General features: G+C 37.5%; 1 protein-coding gene and 1 long non-coding RNA gene across 5 annotated transcripts in view; one reads left to right on the forward strand and one right to left on the reverse strand.

Annotated features, from left to right (window-relative positions):
- The window catches only part of LOC118540635 (uncharacterized), a 28601-nt gene extending 26696 nt beyond the window's left edge, over positions 1-1905 (reverse strand). For 2 of the 3 annotated variants that reach the window (XR_013449097.1, XR_013449096.1), the window contains exons 1-2: positions 1778-1905; positions 688-816 (exon numbers count right to left, since the gene is read on the reverse strand). This is a non-coding gene — a long non-coding RNA (uncharacterized LOC118540635). The remainder of the gene's footprint in view (positions 1-687; positions 817-1777) is intronic. The other variant, XR_004919751.2, reaches the window with a different exon arrangement.
- Positions 1-24637, forward strand: part of RAD18 (RAD18 E3 ubiquitin protein ligase) — a 104823-nt gene that overhangs the window by 26028 nt on the left and 54158 nt on the right. For both annotated transcript variants that reach the window (XM_036099893.2, XM_036099894.2), the window contains exons 5-7: positions 11689-12023; positions 14714-14813; positions 20295-20479. In XM_036099893.2, coding sequence (XP_035955786.1) covers positions 11689-12023; positions 14714-14813; positions 20295-20479 — 620 coding nt within the window. The remainder of the gene's footprint in view (positions 1-11688; positions 12024-14713; positions 14814-20294; positions 20480-24637) is intronic.

Raw genomic sequence — 24637 nt, forward strand, 5'->3', positions numbered from 1 at the left:
ATCAATTTCAGTGCTTGTTTGACATCTGGTTTAAGATTGATGAGGAAAGAAGTTGAATCTTACGACTAAAATGTAAGACATTTGTGTTGTTCATCAATTTTGTTTCTTCTCTGTCATTGCCATTTTAATACATGATGATTTTGAAAACTTTAATATTCTAAACTGAAATAAAAGAGTATTGGAAATAATTCCAATAAAATAAATAAATAAATAAATATAAAATAAAATAAAATGTTTAAATTCTTAAACTTGGAGTAAGTACCTGGAGAAAAATTCGTACCTTGATGGGGATAAACTAAAGCAGTAAATGATGCACTACACTCTCAATTTGTAAAAATGATATTGATGTAGACTGGCTACTACACAAAAAAAAGAAGCAGTATTTTCTTACTTAGATCAAGAATGATACTCCACTTAGACAAAAATATTCTAAACAATTTTGTTCAACACCACAGTTTCTGAGAAACATTATTTTATTTTAAAGATTTTATATATTTATTTGTCAGAGAGAGAGAGAGGGCATGCACAAGCAGGGGGCTCAATCCCAGGACCCTGGGATCATGACCTGAGCCCAAGGCAGACGCTTAACCAACTGAGCCACCCAGATGTCCCAGAATTTAAACATTTTAGATGATAATTGTAATAGATAATTCCTTTAGCATCTTATAAAAAGTATATAGAATATACCTTTTCTTATGGTATAGTTTGAAGCATACTGGCTTTGGATTCAGGCACAGCGGGGTTCTAGTTCTGGCCCTTCTAGTTGTGATATGACTGTGATCAAAATATTAAACCTCTCTGGCCTCTGTTCCCCATCTGAAAAGTGGGAATAATATTATTAATACTTTCAGGGATTGTTGTAAGGATTAGAAATGAAGAGTTATACTGAAAGATACCTAGAACAAAGGAAGCTAAGGAAAGATTGCTGTCATTATTATCATATATATTTTATCTGCATTTATACTGTCTTCCCCTATATTATAGATTGATGCCCTAAGGTGTTAATAAGAATTTGTGCTTTGGTGGGCCTCTGCCTCTTTAACCAAATAGTCCTAGACTGCTGTTTGCATGTTTTGGATCAGAACTGCATTTGCAGGGACTTTTACTAGTTAATGAAGTCCATGGACTTGATTGCATGGATTTCATGACTGCCCGTGTCTACCCAAAGACCTATTTTGATTCTTGATTCTTGGCTGCATTCTGAAGAGGTAAGGTTATTGTATAGTTAACAAATGGGCAAGATTTTCCTGTACTTCATGGAGTCACAGTTATTCTGAAGGTCTGTAATTCACCCCCAAAATCTGAGCATTTATGATGAATGCTATTAGGCATTATAATACCAACTCTCTCTTTTTTTTTTTTTTTTAAAGATTTTATTTATTTTTAATGAGAGAGAGAGCACATGAGAGGGGGGAGGGTCAGAGGGAGAAGCAGACTCCCTGCTGAGCAGGGAGCCCAATGCGGGACTCGATCCTGGGTCTCCAGGATCATGACCTGAGCCGAAGGCAGTCGCTCAACCAACTGAGCCACCCAGGCGCCCCAATACCAACTCTCTTTAAGTTAAATTTATAGGAGTGATGGAAATGAAAGGAGAAGTTACCAATTTAGTTTAAGTATCCATTTTGGAATTAATATTTTCACACAGGTCATATTTAAGGTGTATGAATTGCAGGAGTCTCATGGTTTTAAATACCATGTGTCTATTCATGGCTTCCAAATTTATATCTTCAGCTAGGTCTCACCCCAAAACTTCACACTCATATATCCAACTGCTTACCTCACATTTCTGCTTGGACCTCTTCAAAGCAACTCTTGATTCTCTATGCTACCTGCCGTCCTCCACTCCAAATGTACTGCTCCCACAGTCTTTTCTCATCTCGTTAAATGGCAACTCCGTCCTTTCATTTGCCCAGACCAGAAACCTCGAAGTCATCCCTGACCCTTCCCTTTCACACTTAATCTGTCATTCTGTCAATAAATTCTGTTGGCTTTATCATTAACAGACTTCCCGAAACTGAAGCTTTTCATCACCCTGCCCACGCCAGCATCAGCTTGGACCTCTGTGATCACTTTCTGGTGGTCTTATTTCTGCTTTTGCCCTCTGATAGTCCTACTGAGGCCAGCAACCAAAGTGATCCTTTAAAAAGTTACATCCTACTTAATATTGGCCAGAGGTGGTATCCCATCTCATTTGGAGCAAAAGCCTGAGTTCTCTCCCCTCAGTGGCAGTCCTCTCTCCCTTTTTGACCTCCTCTCCCACTTCTCTGCCCCTCCTTTATTCTGCTCCAGGCGCGTTTGACTGTTTCTCAAACATGTCAATCATACTCTGACCCTAGAGACTTTGTACTTAATGTTATTTCTTGGTGAAACAGTGTTTCCCCAGATAGTCACATGGCTTAGTCCTTCAGTTTCTTCCGGCCCTGTTTTTCATAAGTCATGGTCTCAGTGAGGCCTTCTGTGACCATCCTGTAAAGGGTATCAAGCTCATCCCCTCCTCATGCATGGCTTCACTGGCTTCATTTTTTTGCCATAGCACTTTCATGTATGTCGTGAGCATCTCCGGTCTCTTCCCTTACTATAGTGTAAGTTTTGTGAGGACAGACAATTTTGTTCTTTGTTATATTTCCACTGCTGAAAGTACCCCAAAAGTAGTGGGCACATGAAGAAGTTAATGAGTTTCAGTTTTGGTGAGGGGCATAATTTTATCATTGCAATAGTGCAACTGTCTGCCACCTTTTTTTTTTTTTTTTAAAGATTTTATTTATTTGACAAAGAGCACAAGCAAGGGCAGCTTCAGGCAGAGGGAGAGGGAGAAGCAGGCTTCCCGCTTAGGGGGTAGCTCTATGTGGGGCTCGATCCCGGGACCCTGGGATCATGACTTAAGCCAAAGGCAGACACTTAACCCACTGAGCCACCCAGGCGCCCCTCTCTGCCACTTTTTTTTTTTTATCAGCATATACAATTATACCTTGTTTTATTGTACTTTGCTTTACTGTACTTTGCAGATATTTCATTTTTTGACAAATTAAAAGTTTTTGGCCACCCTGCCTTGAGCCAAGTCTATCAGTATCATTTTTCCAACAGCATTTGCTCACTTTGTGTCTCTCTGTCAAATTTTGGCAATTCTTAAAATATTTTGGAATTTTTCATTATTATTTGTTATTATGATCTGTGGTCAATGATATTTGATGTTACTATTGTAATTGTTTTGGGGCTCCACAAACTACAGCCCATATATGACCACAAACTTAATTGACAAATGTTGTATGTGTTCTGACTGTTCCAGTCACTGGCCATTTCTCTCCCTCTCCTTGGATCTCCATATTCCCTGAGACACAACAGTATTTAAATTAAGCCAGTTAATAACCTTGCAAGGCCTTTAAGTGTTCAAGTGAGAGGAAAAGTCACATGTCTCCCTTTAAATCAAAAACAAGAAATGATTCAGCTTAGTAAGGAAAGCATGTTGAAAACTGAGATGGGCTGAAAGCTAGGCCTCTTGTGCCAAACAGCCAAGTTTTTGAAGGAAATTAAAAGTGCTACTCCAATGAACACGGGGATAATAAGAAAGCAAACAAACTCACTGCTGATAGGGAGAAAGTTTTAGTGGTCTGGATAGATCAAACCAGCCACAACATTCCCTTAGCCAGAGCCTAATGGGGAGCAAGGCCCTAACTCTCTTCAGTTCTGTGAAGGCTGAAAGAGGTGAGCAAGCTGCAGAAGAGAAGTGTGAAGCTAGCAGAGGTGGTTCATGAGGGTGAAGGAAAGAAGCTGTTTCCATAACATAAAAGTACAAGGTGAAGCAGCAAGTGCTGATACAGAAGCTGCAGCAAGTCATCCAGGACATCTCGTGGAGATCATTAATGAAGGTGCCTGCACTAAGCAAGGGATTTTCAGTGTAGACAAAACAGCCTTCTAGTGGAAGAAGAGGCCATCTAGGACTTTCATAGCTAGAGAGAAGTCAATGCCTGGCTTCAAAGCTTCAGAGGATTGGCTGACTTTCTTGTTAGGGGCTAATGTAGCTGGTGACTTGAAGTTGAAGCCAGTGCTCATTTAGCATGCAGATAATCCCAGGGCCCTGAAGAATTACGCTAAATCTACTCTGCCTGTGCTATATAAATGGAACAACAGAGCCTGGATGACAATGTATCTGTTTACAACATGGTTATGCTCATTGACAATGTACCTGGTCACCCAAGAGCTCCAGTGGAGATGTGTGAGATTAATGTTGTTTTTGTGCCTGCTAACACAGCATCCATTCTGCAGCCCATGGATCAAGGAGTGATTTCAACTTTCAAGTCTTATTATTTAAGAAATATGTTTTATAAAGTTATAGCTGCTATAGATAGTGATTCCTCTGATGGATCTGGGTGAAGTCATTTGAAAACCTTCTGGAAAGGATTCACCATTGTAGATGCCATTAGTTTGGAAGAAGTTGATTCCAACCCTCATGGATGACTTTGAAGGGTTCAAACTTCAGTGGAGGGAAGTAACTGCAGATGTGGTGGAAATAACGGGAGACATTTGGATTGTTTCTGATTTTTGTTATTCCAGAGACTGCTGCTTTGAACATTCTTGTATATATCTTTTGGCATATATCTACAAGTGTAATTGCTAGATCAGAAAATAGGCATTCATTTATTTGTCTTTTTTTTTAAAGATTTTATTTATTCATTTGGGACAGAGAGATACAGAGAGAGAGAGAGCATGAGCAGGGGGAGAGGCAGAGGGAGAAGCAGGCTCCCTGCTGAGCCAGGAGCCCGACGTGGGGCTCGATCCCAGGACCCCGGGAGCATGACCTGAGCCAAAGGCAGAGCTTAACCATCTGAGCCACCCAGGCGCCCCTACTTGTTATATCTTTAAAGCTAGTTTTTAAATTATTAAAATCAGTACACTACTACCAGCAAAGTATAAGAGTTCCATTTGCTCCATATCCTCACCAACACTTAGTCTTTCCAGTCATTGTAATTTTAGCTTTCCTGGTTAGTATGTCAGTGAGATTTTTGAAATTATTATTGTCTTTTATTATTTCTTGATTCTTTTAACTGTGGTAAAATTTACATATAGCAAAATATATACAGTAAGTTTGAATTTGGTCATTGGATTTTGGTTAATGCATACATCTGTGTAATTACCATTACCGTCAGGATACAGAACATTTCCATCACCATAGCTGCCTTATTCTGCTTCTAGTCACTCCCTCCCCCACCCCCATAGACAGTCGTCATTCAGGTTGTTCTTATGGTGCATTTAAATGGAGTCATACAGTATACATTTATTCTTTTGCTTCACATACTCTTTCTGTTTTTGTCTGTTGTTGCTTATATCAGTAAGCATTCTTTTTTCCTGAGTAGTATCTGTTGTATGAATATAAAAAATTTGCTTATCTATTCATCTATTGATGAATTTGGATTATTTCCAGTTTGTGGCTAGTGTGGTAAAGGTTGCCGTGAACATTTGTGTGCAGTGTTTGTGCAGGCATCTGTTTTCATTTCTTTTGGGTACATGTTTATGAATGGAATTGCTGGCTTATATGCTAGGTGTATACTGAACTTCATAAGAAATTGCCAGTTTGCCAGGTGGGTTGGACCACCCCCACCAGCAGTGTATGAGAATTTCAGTTGCTCTACATCCTGGTTAGTATTTGGTATCATTAATCCTTTTAAGTTGTAAGCATTTTATTGGGTGTGAAATGGTAACTTATTTGGTTTTAATTTGCACTTTCTGATGACTAGTGTAGCTTTTCATGTACTTATTGACTCTTATATCTTTGGTGAAGTATCTGTTCAATTTCTACCCAATTTTTAGAAATGGTATTGTTTGTTTTTTTCTTACTAATTTGTAGTTCTTTATGTGTTTTGGTCATATATATATATTTTTTTTCTTCCTGTCTCTGGCTTGCCTTTTCATTTTCTAGAGGTATCTTTTGATGAACAGACAGTTTAATTTTGACGAAGTCTGTTTTATCTCTTTTTTATGATTACTACTTTTTAAAAAAACTTGCCTAAAAAAATCTTTACTTACCTCAGGTCATAAAGATTTTTCCTAAGTTTCTTTCCTAGAATTGTTATAATTTTAGTTTTACACTTAGGCCTGTGAACCTATTCAAGTTAATTTTTATGTATGATGGAGGTTAAGAGTCAGGATTCATTTTTTTTCTCGACAGATACTTGGTTGCTTCAGCACCATTTACTAAGAAGACTCACTAAATTGCAGTGGCTCCTTTGTTGTAAATCAAGTGACTACATGTGTTGGGCTAATTCTGGACACATTCTCTTTGTGTCTCTTTCAGCTAATACTACAGAGTCTTTAATATAGTAGCTGTGCCGTTAAGTTCTTAACATCTGTAGTACGAGTACTCTACTTTGGTTTCCTTTAAGACTACTTTCATTCTGGGGCCTTTGATTTCCATGTAAATGTTAGAATGAATGTATCATTTCCACCCTCCAAAAAGTTGCCTTTGATTGGCATTGTATTGAATCTATAAATGTGGAGAAAATGGGCATGTTGACATTGTTGAGTTTTCTAGTCCATGTACATAGGGTATTTCTTTAATTAGGCCTTTTTAAAATTGCCCTCAGCAAATTTGGTAGTTTTCAAGATAAAAATTTTACACATTTTTGTTAAATTTATTCTTAGGTATTTAATGTTTTTGATGGTATTTCAAGTGGTATTTCCTTTAAAAAATTTCATTTCCTGTTTGCTAATATATAGGCATTAATTTTTGTTAATTGATATTATGTCCAGGGTCTTGCAAAAATTCACTTATTCTAGTTGCTTGTAGAGTCTTCAGATTTTTTATGAACATAATCATGTCACCTGCAAATAAAAAATTTTCTTTTTTTCCCATTGTGTGTGTGTATATGTATATATATATGTGTGTGTGTGTGTATTTATGTGTGTGTGTGTATATATATATATATTTTTTTTTTTCCCCCTTACCGCAAAAGCTAGAGCCTCCAGTACAATTTGAAGAGAAATAGTGGTGGTAGACATATCCTTGTCTTGTTTTCAATCTTAAGGGGAGATGTCCTAAGTTTTACTAGTGACTATAATATTAGCACAGTTTTTTTTAAAGTCTTCAGCAGACATTTCTTTCTTTTTTTTTTTTTAAAGATTTTATTTATTTATTTGACAGAGAGAGACACAGCGAGAGAGGGAACACCAGCAGGGGGAGTGGGAGAGGGAGAAGCAGGCTTCCTGCGGAGCAGGGAGCCCGATGCGGGGCTCGATCCCAGGACCCTGGGATCATGACCTGAGCCGAAGGCAGACGCTTAACGACTGAGCCACCCAGGCGCCCCTAGCACAGTTATTTTGATGGTATCTTTTATCAGATTAAGAAGGTTTCCTTTTGGGGGGCCTGAGTGGCTCAGTCAGTTAAGCATCTGACTCTTGATCTCTTCTCAGGTTTTGATCTCAAGGTTGTGAGTTCAAGCGCTGTGTTGGGCTCCATGATGGGCATGGAGCCTACTTTAAAAAAAAAAAAAGTTTCCTTCTATTCCTGGTTTTCTAAAGTGTTTTTATTATGAATGGGTATTGAATTTTTTCAAATGCTTTTTCTGCATTTATTGTAATGATTGTATAGTTTTTCTCCTTTATTTTGCTAATGTGGTGAATTACATTGATTTTTCAAATAGCAAACCAACCTTGTGTTCCTGGAATAAATCCCACTTGGTTATGATGCATTGTACTTTTATTTGTCTCCAGATTTTATTTGTTAATATTTCATTTATGATTTTTGTGTCTATATTTGAGATATTATTGGACTATAATTTTATTTTCCTACAATGTGCTTGTCAGATTTTGTTATCAAGGTTATGCTGGCTTTAATATGAGTTGGGAAGTATTCTTCTTTTTTTATTTTCTGGATGATTTTGTGTAACACTGTTATTATTTCTTCCATAAATATTTGGTAGAATTTACCAGGAAAACCATCTGGGCCTGGAGTTCTCTTTGTAGGAAGGATTTTTTTTTTTTTTTTGTAGGAAGGTTTTTAATTACAGCTCAGTTTCTTTAATAGATAATACTGCTCTTCAGATTTTCTGTTTCTTCCTTTGGCAGTTTTGATGAGTAGTCTTTTTCAAGAAATTTGTCCATTTCATTTAAAATTTTGATTTTATTGATATTAAATTCTCATAATATCCTCTTATCTTTTAATTTCCATTGGATTTGTAATGATGCCTCCTTATAATTCTTTGTTTTTGTAGTTTGTATTTTCACTTGTTTTTTTCTTGTTCAGTCTTGGTAGGGGTTTATTAATTTCATTAATTTTTTTTCAAAAAACCAACTTTTGGCTTTGCTTATTTCCTCTCATATGCTTATTTTCTATTTCATTAATATGTTATTATTTCCATCCTTCTTTTGTTGTAATTTGCTGTTCATTACCTAATGTTTTAAGTTGGAAGCTTAGAGTGTTGATTTTCAATTTTTCTATTAAGCTGTAAATTGTTTTCTAGGGACTGTTTTAGCAAACCTCCAAGTTGTCATTCAACTCAGAATATTTTCTAATTTGCATTGTTTTTGATCTAAAGGGTTATTTGGAAGTGTGGTGCTTAACACACTAAAGTACATCTCTTAAAGTTTGGAGATTGTCTAGTTATTTTTTGTTATTGAGTGTCATGTGAATTCACAGTGGTCAGAGTAGATACACTGAATTATTTCATTCCTTGTAAATTTGTTGAGATTTACTTTATGGCCTAGAATGTGGTCTATGCTGGTAAATGTGCCATGTATACTTGAAAAGAATGTGTAGTCTGCATTTGTCAGATGTAATATTTTTTGTTAATTACATCAATTCGATTAATTGGGTTGGTTCAGATATTCTGTACTCTTACTGATTTTTATCTGTTTTGTTAGTTAGAAAGGTGTGTTTGGATTTATACACACTATTATTTAAACCAAACAGTATTGTGAATGGGCTGTTTCTCCTTTCAGGTCTGTCAGTTTTTGCTTTATACATTTTGAAGCTATGCTATTAAGTGAATATAATTTATGATTTTTATGGCTTTGAATTAAATTGACCATTTTGTCAAAATGAGATGTCCCTCTTTATGTCTCATAATACTTTTTGCCTTAATGTTGTCTGTTACTAATGTTGCCATATCAGGTTTCTTTTCATTAGTATTCATGGTACATCTCTTCCCATCCTTTTATTTTTAACCTTCCTGGGTCTTTATATTTAAAGTGTTTTCTTTCAAACAGTATATAATTGTATCTTTTGTATCTTATTTTTTAATCCAGTCTGACCATCTTTGTCTTTTGGAGTATGTATCCATTACATTTAATGTGATTACAGTTTGCCATGTTGCTTTTTGTTTTCTTTCTCCATTTGTTCCTTTTTTAAAAAAATTATTTATTTATTCCTGCCCATTCTTTTCAATATTAAGAGTATTTTTATTATTTTATTTCCTTTGTTAGTTTTTACATTATACCTCTTAGTGTCACTCTTTTAAGTCCTTACTGAAAAAAATGACAAAATACATCCTAATGATAGTATACCATAAATTAGTACTTTTATTATGTCCTGAACAATGCAAGAACCTTACAGTATTTTTATATCATTTAATCTCCCTTTTTTTTTGCAATGTTTTTGTATGTATTTTACTTCCATGTATGTTAAAAATCTCAACAAGACATTGTTAGTGTTGTTGAAAACAGTCAGTAGTTTTGTTTTTACCCACGTATTTACCGTTTCTGGAGCTGTTGATTCTTGCTGACATTTTTGTGCTTCCCTCTAGAATTGTTTCCCTTAAGCTGAAGAACATTTCTTATAGTATTTCTTGTCTGCCAGTGAGGAATTCTCTTAGCTTTTCTTAGTTTGAGAATGTATTTTGCTCTCACTTTAGAATACTATTTTCTTTTTTTTAAAAGATTTTTACTTATTTATTCATGAGAGACAGAGAGAGAGAGGCAGAGGCAGAGGGAGAAGCAGGCTCCCTGTAGAGCAGGGAGTCTGATGTGGGACTTGATCCCAGGACCCTGCGATCATGACCTGAGCCGAAGGCAGACGCTTAACCAGCTGAGCCACCCAGGCGCCCTAGAACACTGTTTTCAGTGGAAATAGAACTCTTGGTAGTTTTGCTTTTTAAAGATGTCCTGATGTCATTCTATTATCTTCTTGCTTTCATTGTTTTTGTTGAGTAGTCAGTAATGTTTTTATTGTTTCTTAGAGCGGTGGTTCTCAGCTGGGAGTGATTTTACCTTCCCTTTACCCCTACCCCAGGGGACATTTGGTAATGTTTGGTTATGTTTTGGTTGTCTCAACCCAGGGTGGGGTGTATGCTACTGACATTCCTACAGTGCACAATTCACAGCAAAAAAGGCTCTGATTCAAAGTGTCAGTAGTGCCGAGGTTGAGAAACCGTGCCTTAGAGTTCGCATGTCTTATTTTTTTTCTAGTTGTGTATGAGATTTTCTCTCTTTTATTTTTTAACAGTTTGGTTAGTATATGCCTAGGTTTTATTTTCTTTGTTTATCCTTTTTGGGATGGATTTTAATTCCCCCTAACAGTACACTATCTTTTTATTCATTTGTTTTTTTTTTCATCTTTTTTTTTAATATTCATTGTAGTTATCTTGAAGTCCTTCTAATGCCACTGTTTGGATCACCTCTGGATCTACTTCCATTGACTATTTGATCTTTTGATTAGTGGCTAATTTCTTGCTTCTTTGCATGTCTAGTCATTTTAAAATGTGTTTTGATGAAATGTTATGGAGGCTGTGAATTATCTTCCTTTGAAAGATGTTGGATTCTATTCTGACGGGTGGCTAAATTACCAGCTCTTCACTTTTTTTTTTAAGTAGGCTCCATGCCTGGTGTGGAGCCCAATGCGAGGCTTTAACTCACTATGCTGACAAGACCTGAGCTGAAATTGAGAGTCAGATGGTTAACTGATTGAGCTGGTGTCCCACCAGCTCTTCACTTTTATTCTGTTAGGGCCTTATTTAGTGTTTTGTTGGGTTTGGTCTATTAATGTTTTATATTTCCAGAGTATGGTCCTTTTTCCTAAGGTGTGGCCTTTTTTCCAAGATCTTTCCAATTTGGCTGGGCTCAAACTCCAACAACTTTTCAACTTTTCTCAGCTTCTCAGCATGTGCTTCCTGCGAGGTTCTCTTGTTCTCTCTCTCTCAGGCTTTTGAAGCCCTGGAGGTGATCAGGAGTGGATGAGAATTTCTGTGCAGATTTTTGGGGTTCTCTTTCTTTGGGGGTAATCCTAGCCATCTTTGCCCAGGACTCTGATCTCTCTTCCCTCTGGTCTCTATTTGGACTTCATTTCAATACCTAATTCCGAGAAGATGCTTCCAGGGGAAGTTCTTGGGGGAATGTTGGATCACCTCATGTTTCTCTTTTCTTTCAGTGACTGGAGCCTTGTATTGATTATAGTCCATGCTATAAACATTTGTTTTGTGTGTTTTGTTCAATTTTAAAGTTACGTATGGTTGGAGAGTAAGTCTTATACCAGGTATTCTTCATGGCCAGATTCTGAAGTATCTCCATTTTCCTTTATAAAAGATTAACTGCTTTTTAAGTCAGATTTATTGCTTTGAAGAAATACTGGTTTGGTTGCCATTATGGAGTAAGTTCTGTATTTCACAGAAGCAAGTGTTAATTGGGTAAACTAAGCTTATGTCAGTTAACTTATTGTATATAACTTGACATCTTCATTATCCATTGTATTTTTTGTGCTTCAAGGAATCATCTGTTGCAGTTTGCCTTAGAGTCACCACCCATATCTCCTGCTTCTTCCTCTTCAAAGAACCTTGCTTCCAAAGTACACACTCCTGTAGCCTTCAGACGTTCTTTAAAGCAAGGAAGCAGGTTAATGGAGAATTTCTTGATTAGAGAAACTGGTGGTTCCACATCAGAGTTGTTGATAAAAGAGAATGAGAGTAAACGCACCCCTCAGAAAGAGGTGAGCACTTCTTCAAAGACCAAAGAGACACCTATAGAAAAGGCAGCTCCGTGTTCCTTAGATGCTCATGTTCCTGAGACACCCTCTACATCAACTTTGAAACAGGTTACCAAAGGTAGGAAATTATTTTCATATATGTATTTTCTTACTTAATGGAAATCTTTTCATCCCATATGACCTGAGAATAAATAAGCATCTTGAGGGGGATGGAATGGGAAAGGACAAACCAAATTTTACATTATAACAGTCTCAGAAATTGATGTAGGCAATGCTGCAAGATATTTTTATACTCTTTCTCTCTCACAGAATAGGAATTCAGGCTGATTGCTGGAAAAATGGAACAATTTTAGTTAGCTCATATTTTAACTATGGCAGTAGCTTTTTATTTTTCAGCTTTTTTTTTTTTTAAAGATTTTATTTATTTATTTGACAGAGAGAGACACAGCGAGAGAGGGAACACAAGCAAGGGGGAATGGGAGAGGGAGAAGCGGGCTTTCCGCCGAGCAGGAAGCCCGATGTGGGGCTCGATCCCAGGACCCTGGGATCATGACCTGAGCCGAAGGCAGACGCTTAACCGACTGAGCCACCCAGGCGCCCCTATTTTTCAGCTTTTAATTTCCCTTCTCATCTTTCATATCAGTTCCAGTTTAATCTTAACGAACTCGTTTTATCTTCTTATACCCCTTTTTGAACACTTCCAAGCTGTTCTGACTGGCATTTATAGCCATAGACAATTTGACCCCTCCCCTAGATGTCTGACCTCTGTCTCAAAAATCCTTCTGTGCTAGCCAAACTGATCTTCCCATTATTCCTTGAATACACCCAGAGATTGGAAAAACTACAAGCTGCAGGCCAAGTTTGGCTTGACACTTTATTTTTGTAAGTAAAGGTTCACTGGAAAATAGCCACACCCATTTGTTGACATATTGTTTATGAATGCTTTCATGCTCCATGGCAGTGATTAGTAGTTGTAACACAGACCATCTAGCCTGCAGAGCCTAAAATCTCTACTAACTGGCCCTTAACTAAAAAGGTTTGCTGGGGCGCCTGGGTGGTTCAGTCGGTTAAGCATCCAAGTCTTGATTTTGGCTCAGGTCATGATATCAGGGTTGTGAGATTGAGCCCTGCATTGGGCTCTGTACTCAGCAGGGAGCCTGCTTGAGATCCCCACCCAACCATGCTCACTCACCTGCACGCTCTTGCTCTCTTAAAAAAAAAAAAAAAAAGTTTTGCTGACCCCTGTTTTATCTTTCTAGATTCTATCCAGATCCTAACCATTCTTTGGTTATGTTAGACAATATTGACATCTCACATCACGAAAGTGTTACGGCACTTGTTTTCTGGACTATTTTGTGTATAGTTTGCTTTTTTGATGACTCGATCAGCTTGTTTAACCTATTGTTTCCATGTTTCCTCTTACCCGTGAAGTTCAGAGCACCTTTTAGGCAGAAACTATGTCTTAGACATCTTTGGTATGCCCACATCATACATAGTGCAGGGCAATTAGTGGTTATTCATTTTAGTTTTTTTTAAAGATTTTATTTATTTACCTGAGGGAGAGGGGGAGAGAGAGCATGCACAAGAGAGTATGAACAGTTGGGAGGGGCAGAGGGAGAGGGAGAAGCAGACTCCTTGCTGAGCACGGAGCCTGATGACACAGGCTCGATTCCAGGACCCTGAGATCATGACCTGAGCCGAAGGCAGATGCTCAACCAACTGAGCCACACAGGCGCCCCGCAATTAGTGGTTATTAAACTTAGATTGAAGTTAGCGTATTAATACTCAAGGGTTTAAATTTTGTAAGGAGGGGCTCGGGGTCCTGGATTGAGCCCTGCATCAGGCTCCCTGCTAGCAAGGGAATCTGCTTCTCCCTCTGCCCCTGTTCATGTGCTCGCTCTCTTGCTATCTCTCTCTCTCAAATAAGTAAATAAAATCTTAAAAAAAATAAAATTTTTAAGGATATGTGGATCTTGCATTTCCTACCCTATCTTTTGTCAGTCTATCAATTGACAGTTCTTGTTGTAGTGTTTTTAGCTTGATAGTTAATTTTTTCCCCCTAACAGACCAGTTTTTTTCAAATGAAATCTTACCATGAACTGTAAAACATAAAATAGATAAAATTGGCCTTGCTCCATTGAAGTAGAGATGGAGGGCCTGACCTCCTGCTTCATCCCAGCCTTTATCATGGTGGCCTCTGGGCCCCAAGATTCTTCCACAGTTCTCTGCAACTTCGTCAAACAGTTTGAGAATGATTGTGTTTCCTAATGGCAACACTACATTTGTAATTACAAATGAGAGCTAAATTATCGAATTTGTAACCATTGCTGATTTGAACAGTAGTTGGCCCAAACCAACAAATGCTTCAGTTTAGCTTTGCATACTCTCTCATCCCCAGCCAGGTGTATCTTATTCATGTTGTTACGATTGCTACAGTGCTACATATGAATGACTCCTGGACCGGAAAACTTAAGATTAGTTCTATAGGCTGGTCACACCTCTGTAGAAAAGACTTAACCAAAGCATTTTCTAATAAATGAATCCCCAGACTTCTTTGCAATCTCTTCCTGTAGGCCGCAGATTCTAATTATGTGACTTACCACAATTTAGCCATTACTCAGTGAACAGTCTTTCCCAATCCTGTTGCCCTGAGGTGTCATTCTTTTTCTCTTCTGCTTTTCTAAGTGCATGTTAAGGTTGGGATTTTTTTTTTTTTTATATTAATTGCTAAAAGATGACAGGTTATACATTATTTTTGCCCTTTCTGTAAATAATAAAGTCTCTCTTTCTCTTTTTAAAAAAATACAGTGGATTGTCCTGTTTGCGGGGTTAATATTCCAGAAAATCACATTAATAAGCACTTAGACAGCTGTTTAACACGTGAGGAGAAGAAGGAAAGCCTCAGAAGGTAAGAAAGTTAAAGCATAACCATTGAGCTACTTTAACAAGGTACTTCTTGTACTTTATAAACTATTTGCCACCTCTTCCATTCTGTCTCCTTCATCCTGAGGGTTATTTCCCATAAACCATGAGAATCTGGTGACCTGCATTTCTCCTTAGAAATGTTTCTTCCTGGGGCGCCTGGCTGGCTCAGTCAGTAGAGCATGTGACTCTCAATCTCAGGGTCCTGAGTTCAGGCCCCACATTGGGCATGGAGCCCACTTAAAAAAAAAAGAAATGTTTCTTCCTGAGGAATGAGTTTCAAGTGTAAAGGCTGAGCATGTTCTCCTTGAATAGTAAGAAGTCAACACTGATACTCTTGCTTGGACTGCTCTTTTTCTAGATGCATCTGTCATATTTCTTCTAAATACATTTAGTTCTGTCAGTTTATCCAAAGACATACTCATCCATACATAATTAAGTTCAGGTTCCAATAGTGGTTCCAAACCTTGCTCCTTGGAATACTGTAGTCCTGCCGTTTGCTCTGGCTTGCAGTTTAGAAGCACTGCATATCATATCTCTCTTAGGGAAAGACTCACTATACCAGTGAGTGTATTGAAGGATCTGAGAAGTCCTACATCAAAGGTAATTGTTGGATTTTATTTAATCCAGTAATTACTACATTATTTGACCCCAAAATCTTTTTTTTTCCCAAGATTTCATTTATTTATTAGAGAGAGTATGAGCAGGGGGAGGGGCAGAGGGAGCAGACTCCCCACTGAGCAGGGAGCCGGCTGCGGGGCTCCATCCCAGGACCCTGAGATCATGACCTGAGCCAAAAGGTAGACGCTTAACCAACTGAGGCACTCAGGCACCCCTTGACCCCAAAACCTTTTTTTTTTTTTTTTACACTTAAGTACTTTTTTTTATTTTGTTATGTTAATCACCATACATTACATCATTAGTTTTTGATGTAGTGATCCATGATTCATTGTTTGCGTCACTTAAGTACTTTTTAAAAAATTTTTTTATTGTTATGTTAATCCCCATGCGTTACATCATTAGTTTTAGATATAGTGTTCCATGATTCACTGTTTGTGCATAACACCCAGTGCTCCATGCAGAACGTGCCCTCCTCAATACCCATCACCAGGCTAACCCATCCTCCCAACCCCCTCCCCTCTAGAACCCTCAGTTTGTTTTTCAGAGTCCATCGTCTCTCATGGTTCGTCTACCCCTCCAATTTCCCCCCCTTCATTCTTCCCCTCCTGCTACATTCTTCTTTTTTTTTTTCTTTCTTAACATATATTGCATTATTTGTTTCAGAGGTACAGATCTGAGATTCAACAGTCTTGCACAATTCACAGCGCTTACCAGAGCACATACCCTCCCCAGTGTCCATCACCCAGTCACCCCATCCCTCCCACCCCACCCCCCACTCGAGCAACCCTCAGTTTGTTTCCTGAGATTAAGAATTTCTCATATCAGTGAGGTCATATGATACATGTCTTTCTCTGTTTGACTTATATCGCTCAGCATAATACCCTCCAGTTCCATCCACGTCGTTGCAATTGGCAAGATCTCATTCCTTTTGATGGCTGCATAATATTCCATTGTATATATATACCACATCTTCTTTATCCATTCATCTGTTGATGGACATCTTGGCTCTTTCCACAGTTTGGCTATTGTGGACATTGCTGCTATAAACATCGGGGTGCACTTTCGGGTCCCTACTTTTGTATCTTTGGTGTAAATACCCAGTAGTGCAATTGCTGGATCCTATGGTAGCTCTATTTTCAACTTTTTGAGGAACCTCCATACTGTTTTCCAGAGTGGCTGCACCAGCTTGCATTCCCACCAACAGTGTAGGAGGGTTCCCCTTTCTCCGCATCCCCGCCAACATCTGTCATTTCCTGACTTGTTAATTTTAGCCATTCTGACTGGTGTGAGGTGGTATCTCATTGAGGTTTTGATTTGGATTTCCCTGATGCCGAACGATATTGAGCACTTTTTCATGTGTCTGTTGGCCATTTGGATGTCTTCTTTGGAAAAATGTCTGTTCATGTCTTCTGCCCATTTCTTGATTGGATCATTTGTTCTTTTGGTGTTGAGTTTGATGAGTTCTTTATAGATTTTGGATACTAGCCCTTTATCTGATATGTCATTTGCAAATATCTTCTCCCATTCTGTCAGTTGTCTTTTGGTTTTGTTGACTGTTTCCTTTGCTTTGCAAAAGCTTCTTATCTTGATGAAGTCCCAATAGTTCATTTTTGCCCTTGCTTCCCTTGCCTTTGGCGATGTTTCTAGGAAGAAGTTGCTGCGGCTGAGGTCGAAGAGGTTGCTGCCTGTGTTCTCCTTTAGGATTTTGATGGACTCCTGTCTCACATTGAGGTCTTTCAACCATTTGGAGTCTATTTTTGTGTGTGGTGTAAGGAAATGGTCCACTTTCATTCTTCTGCATGTGGCTGTCCAATTTTCCCAAAACCATTTGTTGAAGAGACTGTCTTTTTTCCATTGGACATTCTTTCCTGCTTTGTCGAAGATTAGTTGACCATATAGTTGAGGGTCCATTTCTGGGCTCTCTATTCTGTTCCATTGATCTATGTGCCTGTTTTTGTGCCAGTACCGTACTGTCTTGATGATGACAGCTTTGTAGTAGAGCTGGAAGTCCGGAATTGTGATGCCGCCAGTTTTGCTTTTCTTTTTCAACATTCCTCTGGCTATGCGGGGTCTTTTCTGGTTCCATACAAATTTTAGGATTATTTGTTCCATTTCTTTGAAAAAAGTGGATGGTATTTTGATGGGGATTGCATTGAATGTGTAGATTGCTCTAGGTAGCATTGACATCTTCACAATATTTGTTCTTCCAATCCATGAGCATGGAACGTTTTTCCATTTCTTTGTGTCTTCCTCAATTTCTCTCATGAGTATTTTATAGTTTTCTGAGTACAGATCCTTTGCCTCTTTGGTTAGATTTATTCCTAGGTATCTTATGGTTTTGGGTGCAATTGTAAATGGGATCGACTCCTTAATTTCTCTTTCTTCTGACTTGTTGTTGGTGTATAGGAATGCCACTGACTTCTGTGCATTGATTTTATATCCTGCCACTTTACTGAATTCCTGTATGAGTTCTAGCAGTTTTGGGGTGGAGTCTTTTGGGTTTTCCACATAAAGTATCATATCATCTGCAAAGAGTGAGAGTTTGACTTCTTCTTTGCCGATTTGGATGCCTTTTATTTCTTTTTGTTGTCTGATTGGACCCCAAAACCTTTTTGTCCTCATAATTTACATCTTAAAAAACTAATTTGTAAAGATATGCTTAGGGGAACATTGAGCTGCATTTCTCTTAAGTTGCATCCTGGTCCTGGGGTCTGTCTGGTCAAATAAAAGATACTGTGACATTTAGAACATTTTATCTACAACACCCTGACAGGCCATTTCCTTGTTAGGGGTGATAACCCTTAACCCGCTATGTAGAATCGTATCAGAGTTGATTCAAAGAATATTTTTCCTTTTGATGTCTTCAGATTCTGAGGACCCTTAAATGCATTACTCATTTTCACTAAATCATGGAAGAAGGATCAGTGTTATCTTCATGTTTTGGGAATCATCTATCAGGCTTCATATTTTAAAATTCTGGATAGAAATTGTTGATATCTGCAGGTGCTTTTCATCGTAAATGCCAGTGAACAGTACAGTTTCCCATTCGAATTTCACAGTCATCAGTTTAATTGTCTATACTTGATAAAATAAATGTTTCAGATACAGGCTTAATGAACTATCCCTCACAGTGTGCTTGTATAAACTCCTACAAAATGTTACAGCTCTTGCTACCCACTGTGATTTTATTTAGCTGTAATCTTACCTGTTTTGTAGAGCCCACTGGGTAGTTTTCAGAAAAATGTAATCTCTTGAGAGTTTGTAGGTCCTTCTATAGTTAAATAGTTATCTCTGGCTTTTAGATGTTATTGATAAAGCATAAAAGAAATAATTTAGTCAGGGAATGGTACTGTTGATTAATAGAAAAATGTTTGGTTGTTTTCAGTCTACATATATTCAACTGTACTATTTCTCTCAGTATAGTCTTTGGGCCATTTACATCAGATTTACCCTGTGGAAGCTTGTTAACATAGATTTTAGGTCTCCACTTCAGAACGTAATCAGAATTGGGGGGTGTTATGGAGACGTGACCAAGAATCTGCAATTTAATAAACTCTCTTGGTGATTCCAAGATTCACTCCAGTTTGGGTAGCATGGCCTTGAAGGCAAACTAGTTATATACAAGTCCTTTGTAAAATCATGGGTTTTTTTTTGATAAACCGTTTACTTTCAAGTGCTTATTAATTTTTACTGGAAACTTTGGTATTTTAATTTTGAAATATTGGAATTGTAATGACTACTTTGAATGCATATTTATTAAGCACCTAATTGCCATGGTGTTGAGCCAAGTAACGTACTGAGAGAGCCAGGTTATAATCAGATTAAATATATTAAAGCTCACTAAGGAGTTCCTGTTTATAAAATTATCTCAAGTCATTGATACCCTTAGGTAGCTTGACTTTTGTTCCATTTTAAGAAGTAATGTTTATTAACTGGTTTTTTTGGAGGGAGCAGAAAAAAGTCATTTAATAGGGCTCTGCTATATTAAATTGTAGCTTAGTGCTTGTCAGTGTATTAATTATATAAATAGAATGAAGAGCCAGGTGGTGGTTTTGCTAATACACTTGTAATCCTTATATATTTGTTAATATAATTAATTGAAGTTGAAGGGAATAAAACCCTCTTGTATTTCTTGCTATTGTTTTCAATTGTGTTCTTTGAAGATGATGCCATAAGAATATTATCTACCTGTCAACTTTCAGAATTCTTTTTTCATTGGCAGTAAATAATTGGGTAAAGCTAACCATCCCAACACATCTTTTATTTAATCTAGAACTTTTGTACAATGTTTGCCTCCACTTTGAGGGGGCAGTTTTGCCTGTGGATCAGCACTTTTTCTAAAGCAGATATATTCTTAAATTTGTAGTCTAATCTCAATAGTGTTTGTACTCTGATCATCCGAGGTAATGGTTTTTTGCAGATACTTTGCATGGAAACCATGGGCACATTTTAGGACAACATGCTTTAAAGCAGTGGAGAATTGAGGAAGTCGATGTAAGTGTGATTCTGAAGTGAGGTTCTTACAGCATTTAGTGCACATTTCCATGGGCGTCCCGGGTCTGCATCTTTAGGCCTGACCTCTTTCTGAGACCTATATTTCTCTAAGGTTGGCTGCCACCTAGACCCTGGTAGCTGAATGTGCCGTGGGCACCTCAGATGCTTCATGTCCAACATTGTCAACCTTATTTGCAAATTTAATTCTTCTCTTTCCCATTTTTATCTTAATGGTTCCACTATTTTCCCAGTCACACTGGTACTGCATCAGAAGGCAAATTAACTGTTTTATGTGAAGAGCATTTGATAATGCACAATAACTCTAAGTAATCTCTTTTTTCCCCCTTTTTAGTTCTGTTCACAAAAGGAAGCCTCTGCCCAAAACTGTATATAACTTGCTCTCAGATCGTGATTTAAAGAAAAAGCTAAAACAGCATGGATTATCTATTCAAGGAAATAAACAACAGCTCATTAAAAGGCACCAAGAATTTGTACACATGTACAATGCCCAGTGCGATGCTTTGCATCCTAAATCAGGTAAACTAATAAAGCAATTAGTTGTTCTTGTTTTCTGGTTAAAGCAATTTTGTGTAGCTCAGAGATGATAAGTCGTAGAAAAAAATTTTAATAAATATAATTTTGATAACAGATGAGAATTTCTTCAAAAGGTACCTAGACTGATGAATCACAGACCTGTACCTCTGAAACAAATAATACATTATATGTTAAAAAAAAAAAAAAGAAGATAGTAGGAGGGGAAAAATGAAGAGGGGGAAGTCAGAGGGGGAGATGAACCATGAGAGACTATGAACTCTGAGAAACAAATTGAGGGTTCTAGAGGGGAGGAGGGTGGGGGGATGGGTTAGCCTGGTGATGGGTATTAAAGAGGGCACGTATTGAATGGAACACTGGGTGTTATACGCAAACAATGAATCATGGAACACTACATCAAAAACTAATGATGTAATGTATGGTAATTAACATAATAAAATAAAATTTAAAAAAAGTCTTCAGGGAGTCAGCAAAAAAAAAAAAAAAGGTACCTAGAGTATTCTCTGATAAGCCTTTCTCGCAGCCGGTCTCTCAGTCACTATTCCCTTCTCAGAGGCAACCACTGCTTCCGGTTTCTTTCGTATATCTTTCCAGAGATAGTGTGGGATGAAGAGTTGATCTAGAGAGCCAGGGTTATAATCCCAGTTCTGCAGCTTTATGACCAGAAGACTGTGGGCAAGTTACTTATTATCTCAGTTTTCTCATCCATAAAATAAGGGTTATAATACTGCATACTGCATAGTGTTTTGAAAGGAATAAATGAAAAGTGCACATCTTTTAAAAAAGATTTTTATTTATTTATCTGAGAGAGAGAAAGAACGAATGAACAAGCGGGGGTGGGGTGGGGAAGAGGCAGAGGCAAAGGGAGAAGCAGGCTCCCCATTGAGCAAGGACCCCTCAACTCGGGACTCGATCCCAGGACCCTGAGATCATGACCTGAGCCAAAGGCAGATGCTTAACCAGTTGAGCCACCCAGGCGCCCCATGTTTAGCACATTTTTATATGCTTATTGACCATCTGGATATCCTTTTTGGTGAAATACCCTTTTAAGTGTTACGACCAATTTTTTTATGCTGTGTATCCTTTTTTTTTCATATGTATTTGAGGGAGTGCATGAAATTTTCTGTATACAGATCTTGCTGCATATATGTGTATCTAATCTCTTCTTTCATTTACCTTTTCACTCTCTTAAATGACTTCATTCAAGAATACAAGTTCTTAATTGTACTATTTAATCTTCTGCATTTTTCCTTTGGTTAGTGCTTTTTATGTCCTTGCCTACTACAAAATTAGGAGGATTTTCTTTTCTTCTAAAAGCTTTATTGTTTTTGCTTTTACATTTTGACCTATAATTTATCTGGAATCTATTTTAGCATATGTTGTGAGGTAAGGGCAAGATTCTCCTGTTTTTCCATATGGATAGCCAATCAATGCAGCACCATTTATTGAAAAACCATCCTTTCCCTGCTGAATTGTCAGTACATCTTAACTGAGAATCAGGTAACTGTGTATGTGTGGGTCTTGGATATTGTTTTGTTCCATTAAGTCACATTTAGCCTTCTGTCAGTAGTGCGTTGTCTGAATTACTTTATGAGTAATTTTTTTTTTTTTTAAAGATTTTATTTATTTATTTGACAGAGAGTGAGACAATGTGAGAGGGAACACAAGCAGGGGGAGCGGGAGAGGGAGAAGCAGACTTCCCGCTGAGCAGGGAGGCCTATGCGGGGCTTGATCCCAGGACCCTGGGATCATGACCTGAGCCGAAGGCAGACACTTAACAACTGAGCCACCCAGGTGCCCCCTTCATGAGTAATTTTCAGTAGATCTTGCTGCCTGGCAATGTGGTTCCTCTAGTTTTGTTTTTTGAGATTGCCTTGGCTTTTCTAGGCCCTTTGCATTTCCATGTAAATTTTAGAATAAGCCTATAAAATTTCATCAAGAAGCTAAAATCTGCTTGGATTTTGATTGGGACTATGTTAAATCTGTAGATCAATTTGGGGAAAGTTGGTATCTGTTCACTATTTGAGTGTTTCAGTGCATGAATTTGGTTTATCCCTTTAGTTTTTCATTTCTGTCAGTAATGTTTTATAGTCTTCAGTATGAAGGGTTTTTTTTTAAAGACTTATTCATAGGTATTTGATGTTTTTGATGCAGTTGTAAGTGGTGTCTTATTTTAAATTGTCAATTTTTATTTTTTTGTCATTGGTATGTAAAAATATAACTAATTTTTATACATATCTTGTACCTAGCAACTTGTTATTTACTCACTTTTTATGTGTACATTTTAAAATTGATGTATATAATTATCCTTTTATTTTTTACTTTTATTTTTTAAAGATTTATTTATTTGAGAGAGAGAGAGGGAGAGTGCAGTGGGGAGGGGCAGAGGGAGAGGGAGAGAGGGTCTGAAGCAGACTCTACACTGAGTGCAGAGCCCCACAAGGTGCTTGATTTCACAACCCTGAAATCATGACCTGAGCTGAAACCAAGAGTTGGACGCTCAACCGACTATGCTACCCAGGTGCTCCTGTAATTCATCCTCTTAGAGTGTACAGTTAGATGAGTTTTGACAAATGTATGCAGAGTCATTTAGCTATCATTTCAGTCAAAATATAGAACATTTTCTTCTCCAAAAGTTCCTCTGCCCTTTTGTAAGGCCCTGGGATATACTGATCTTTTATGTTTCTATAGTTTTGCCTTTTCTAAAATGCCAGACAAATGGAATTATACATATTGTACATTATGTAGTCTTTTATATCTGGCTTCTTTCACTTAGTGGAGTGCTCTTGAAATTTATTCGTGTTGCTGTATTTATCAGTAGTTTACTCATTTTTATTGTCAAGCAGTGTTCCAGTTTTTGGCTATTATGGATAAAGCTTCGATGAACATGGGCTTACAGATCTTTGTATAGCCATATGTTTTAATTTTTCTTGGATAAATACCCAGTAGTAGAATTACTGGGTCGTATGGTAAGTGTATGCTTAAAAGTAAAGAAATTGCTGAACTGTTTTTTAAATGGCTGCAGTATTTTTCATTGTATGAGAGATCCACTTGCTCCACTTCCTTGTAAACACTTAGTATTTTCAGTCTTCCTAATTTTAGCCATTCTGTTGGATATGTAGTGGTATCTCATGATGCACGTATGCCTGTGTACTATATGTGTATGTACCCATGTAAATCCATTTACACTTACATGCATTAGAAATCATGAGAACATACTGATACCTGTGCTTACAGTCCAACCCCACAGAGTTCTTTACCTTTCTCTATTACATATTTATATTTCCCTTTTTTTTTTCTGCCATGGGGAGAATCCTCCCTTCAATAGCATTAGCACATTTACAACAGCACATCTAAAATAGTTTCAGAATTGCTTCATCAGTACTACTACACCACTGCAAAACAGACCTATCTATAAAAAAGAACTCAGGATATTTTTAGTTTTCTCTCCCAGACTTCCTCTCCCCTCCTCTCTTTGTTGGACTGAGGGTATGTAGTCAAATATTGTGTTCGTAATTTCCTTTTTATCTTTCTTCATTGTGATTTGGTTTTTTACTGAAATACAGTGGGGTTCATTTGTTTCACTTTGTTTCTAATTGTTGTTATTTAGTTGTCCCTTCCAAGTATAAGACATTAATAACTTAAATGTAACATTTAAACTACTTTAAGAAGATATATTTTTATAATGGACCACTGACTGTCATAAAAATATTATATACAATAGCAGTTTTGTTTTGAGAGTGCTCCTAATTACTCTTGAAGCATTTTTTAAAACATTTTTTTAATTTAAATTCAATTAACATATAATGTATAATTGGTTTCAGAGGTACAGGTCTGTGATTCATCAGTCTTATATAATACCCAGTGCTCAGTACATCACGTGCCCTCCTTAATGCCCATCACGCAGTTACCTAGCCTCCTACCCACCTCCCCTCCCAGCATCCCTCAGTTTGTTTTCTATGATTAAGAGTCTCTTACGGTTCGTCTCCCTCTCTAGTTTCCTCTTGTTTTATTTTTTCCTCTCTTCCCATATGATCCTCTGTTTTGTTTCTTAAATTCCACATACCAGTGTACTCTTGAAGCATTTTTATGATGGTAGCTTTAAAATTCTTATCAGATAGTTTCAAGATTTGAATCATCTCA

The sequence above is a fragment of the Halichoerus grypus genome, chromosome 1 (assembly GCF_964656455.1).
Source record: "Halichoerus grypus chromosome 1, mHalGry1.hap1.1, whole genome shotgun sequence".
Lineage (NCBI taxonomy): Eukaryota > Metazoa > Chordata > Mammalia > Carnivora > Phocidae > Halichoerus > Halichoerus grypus.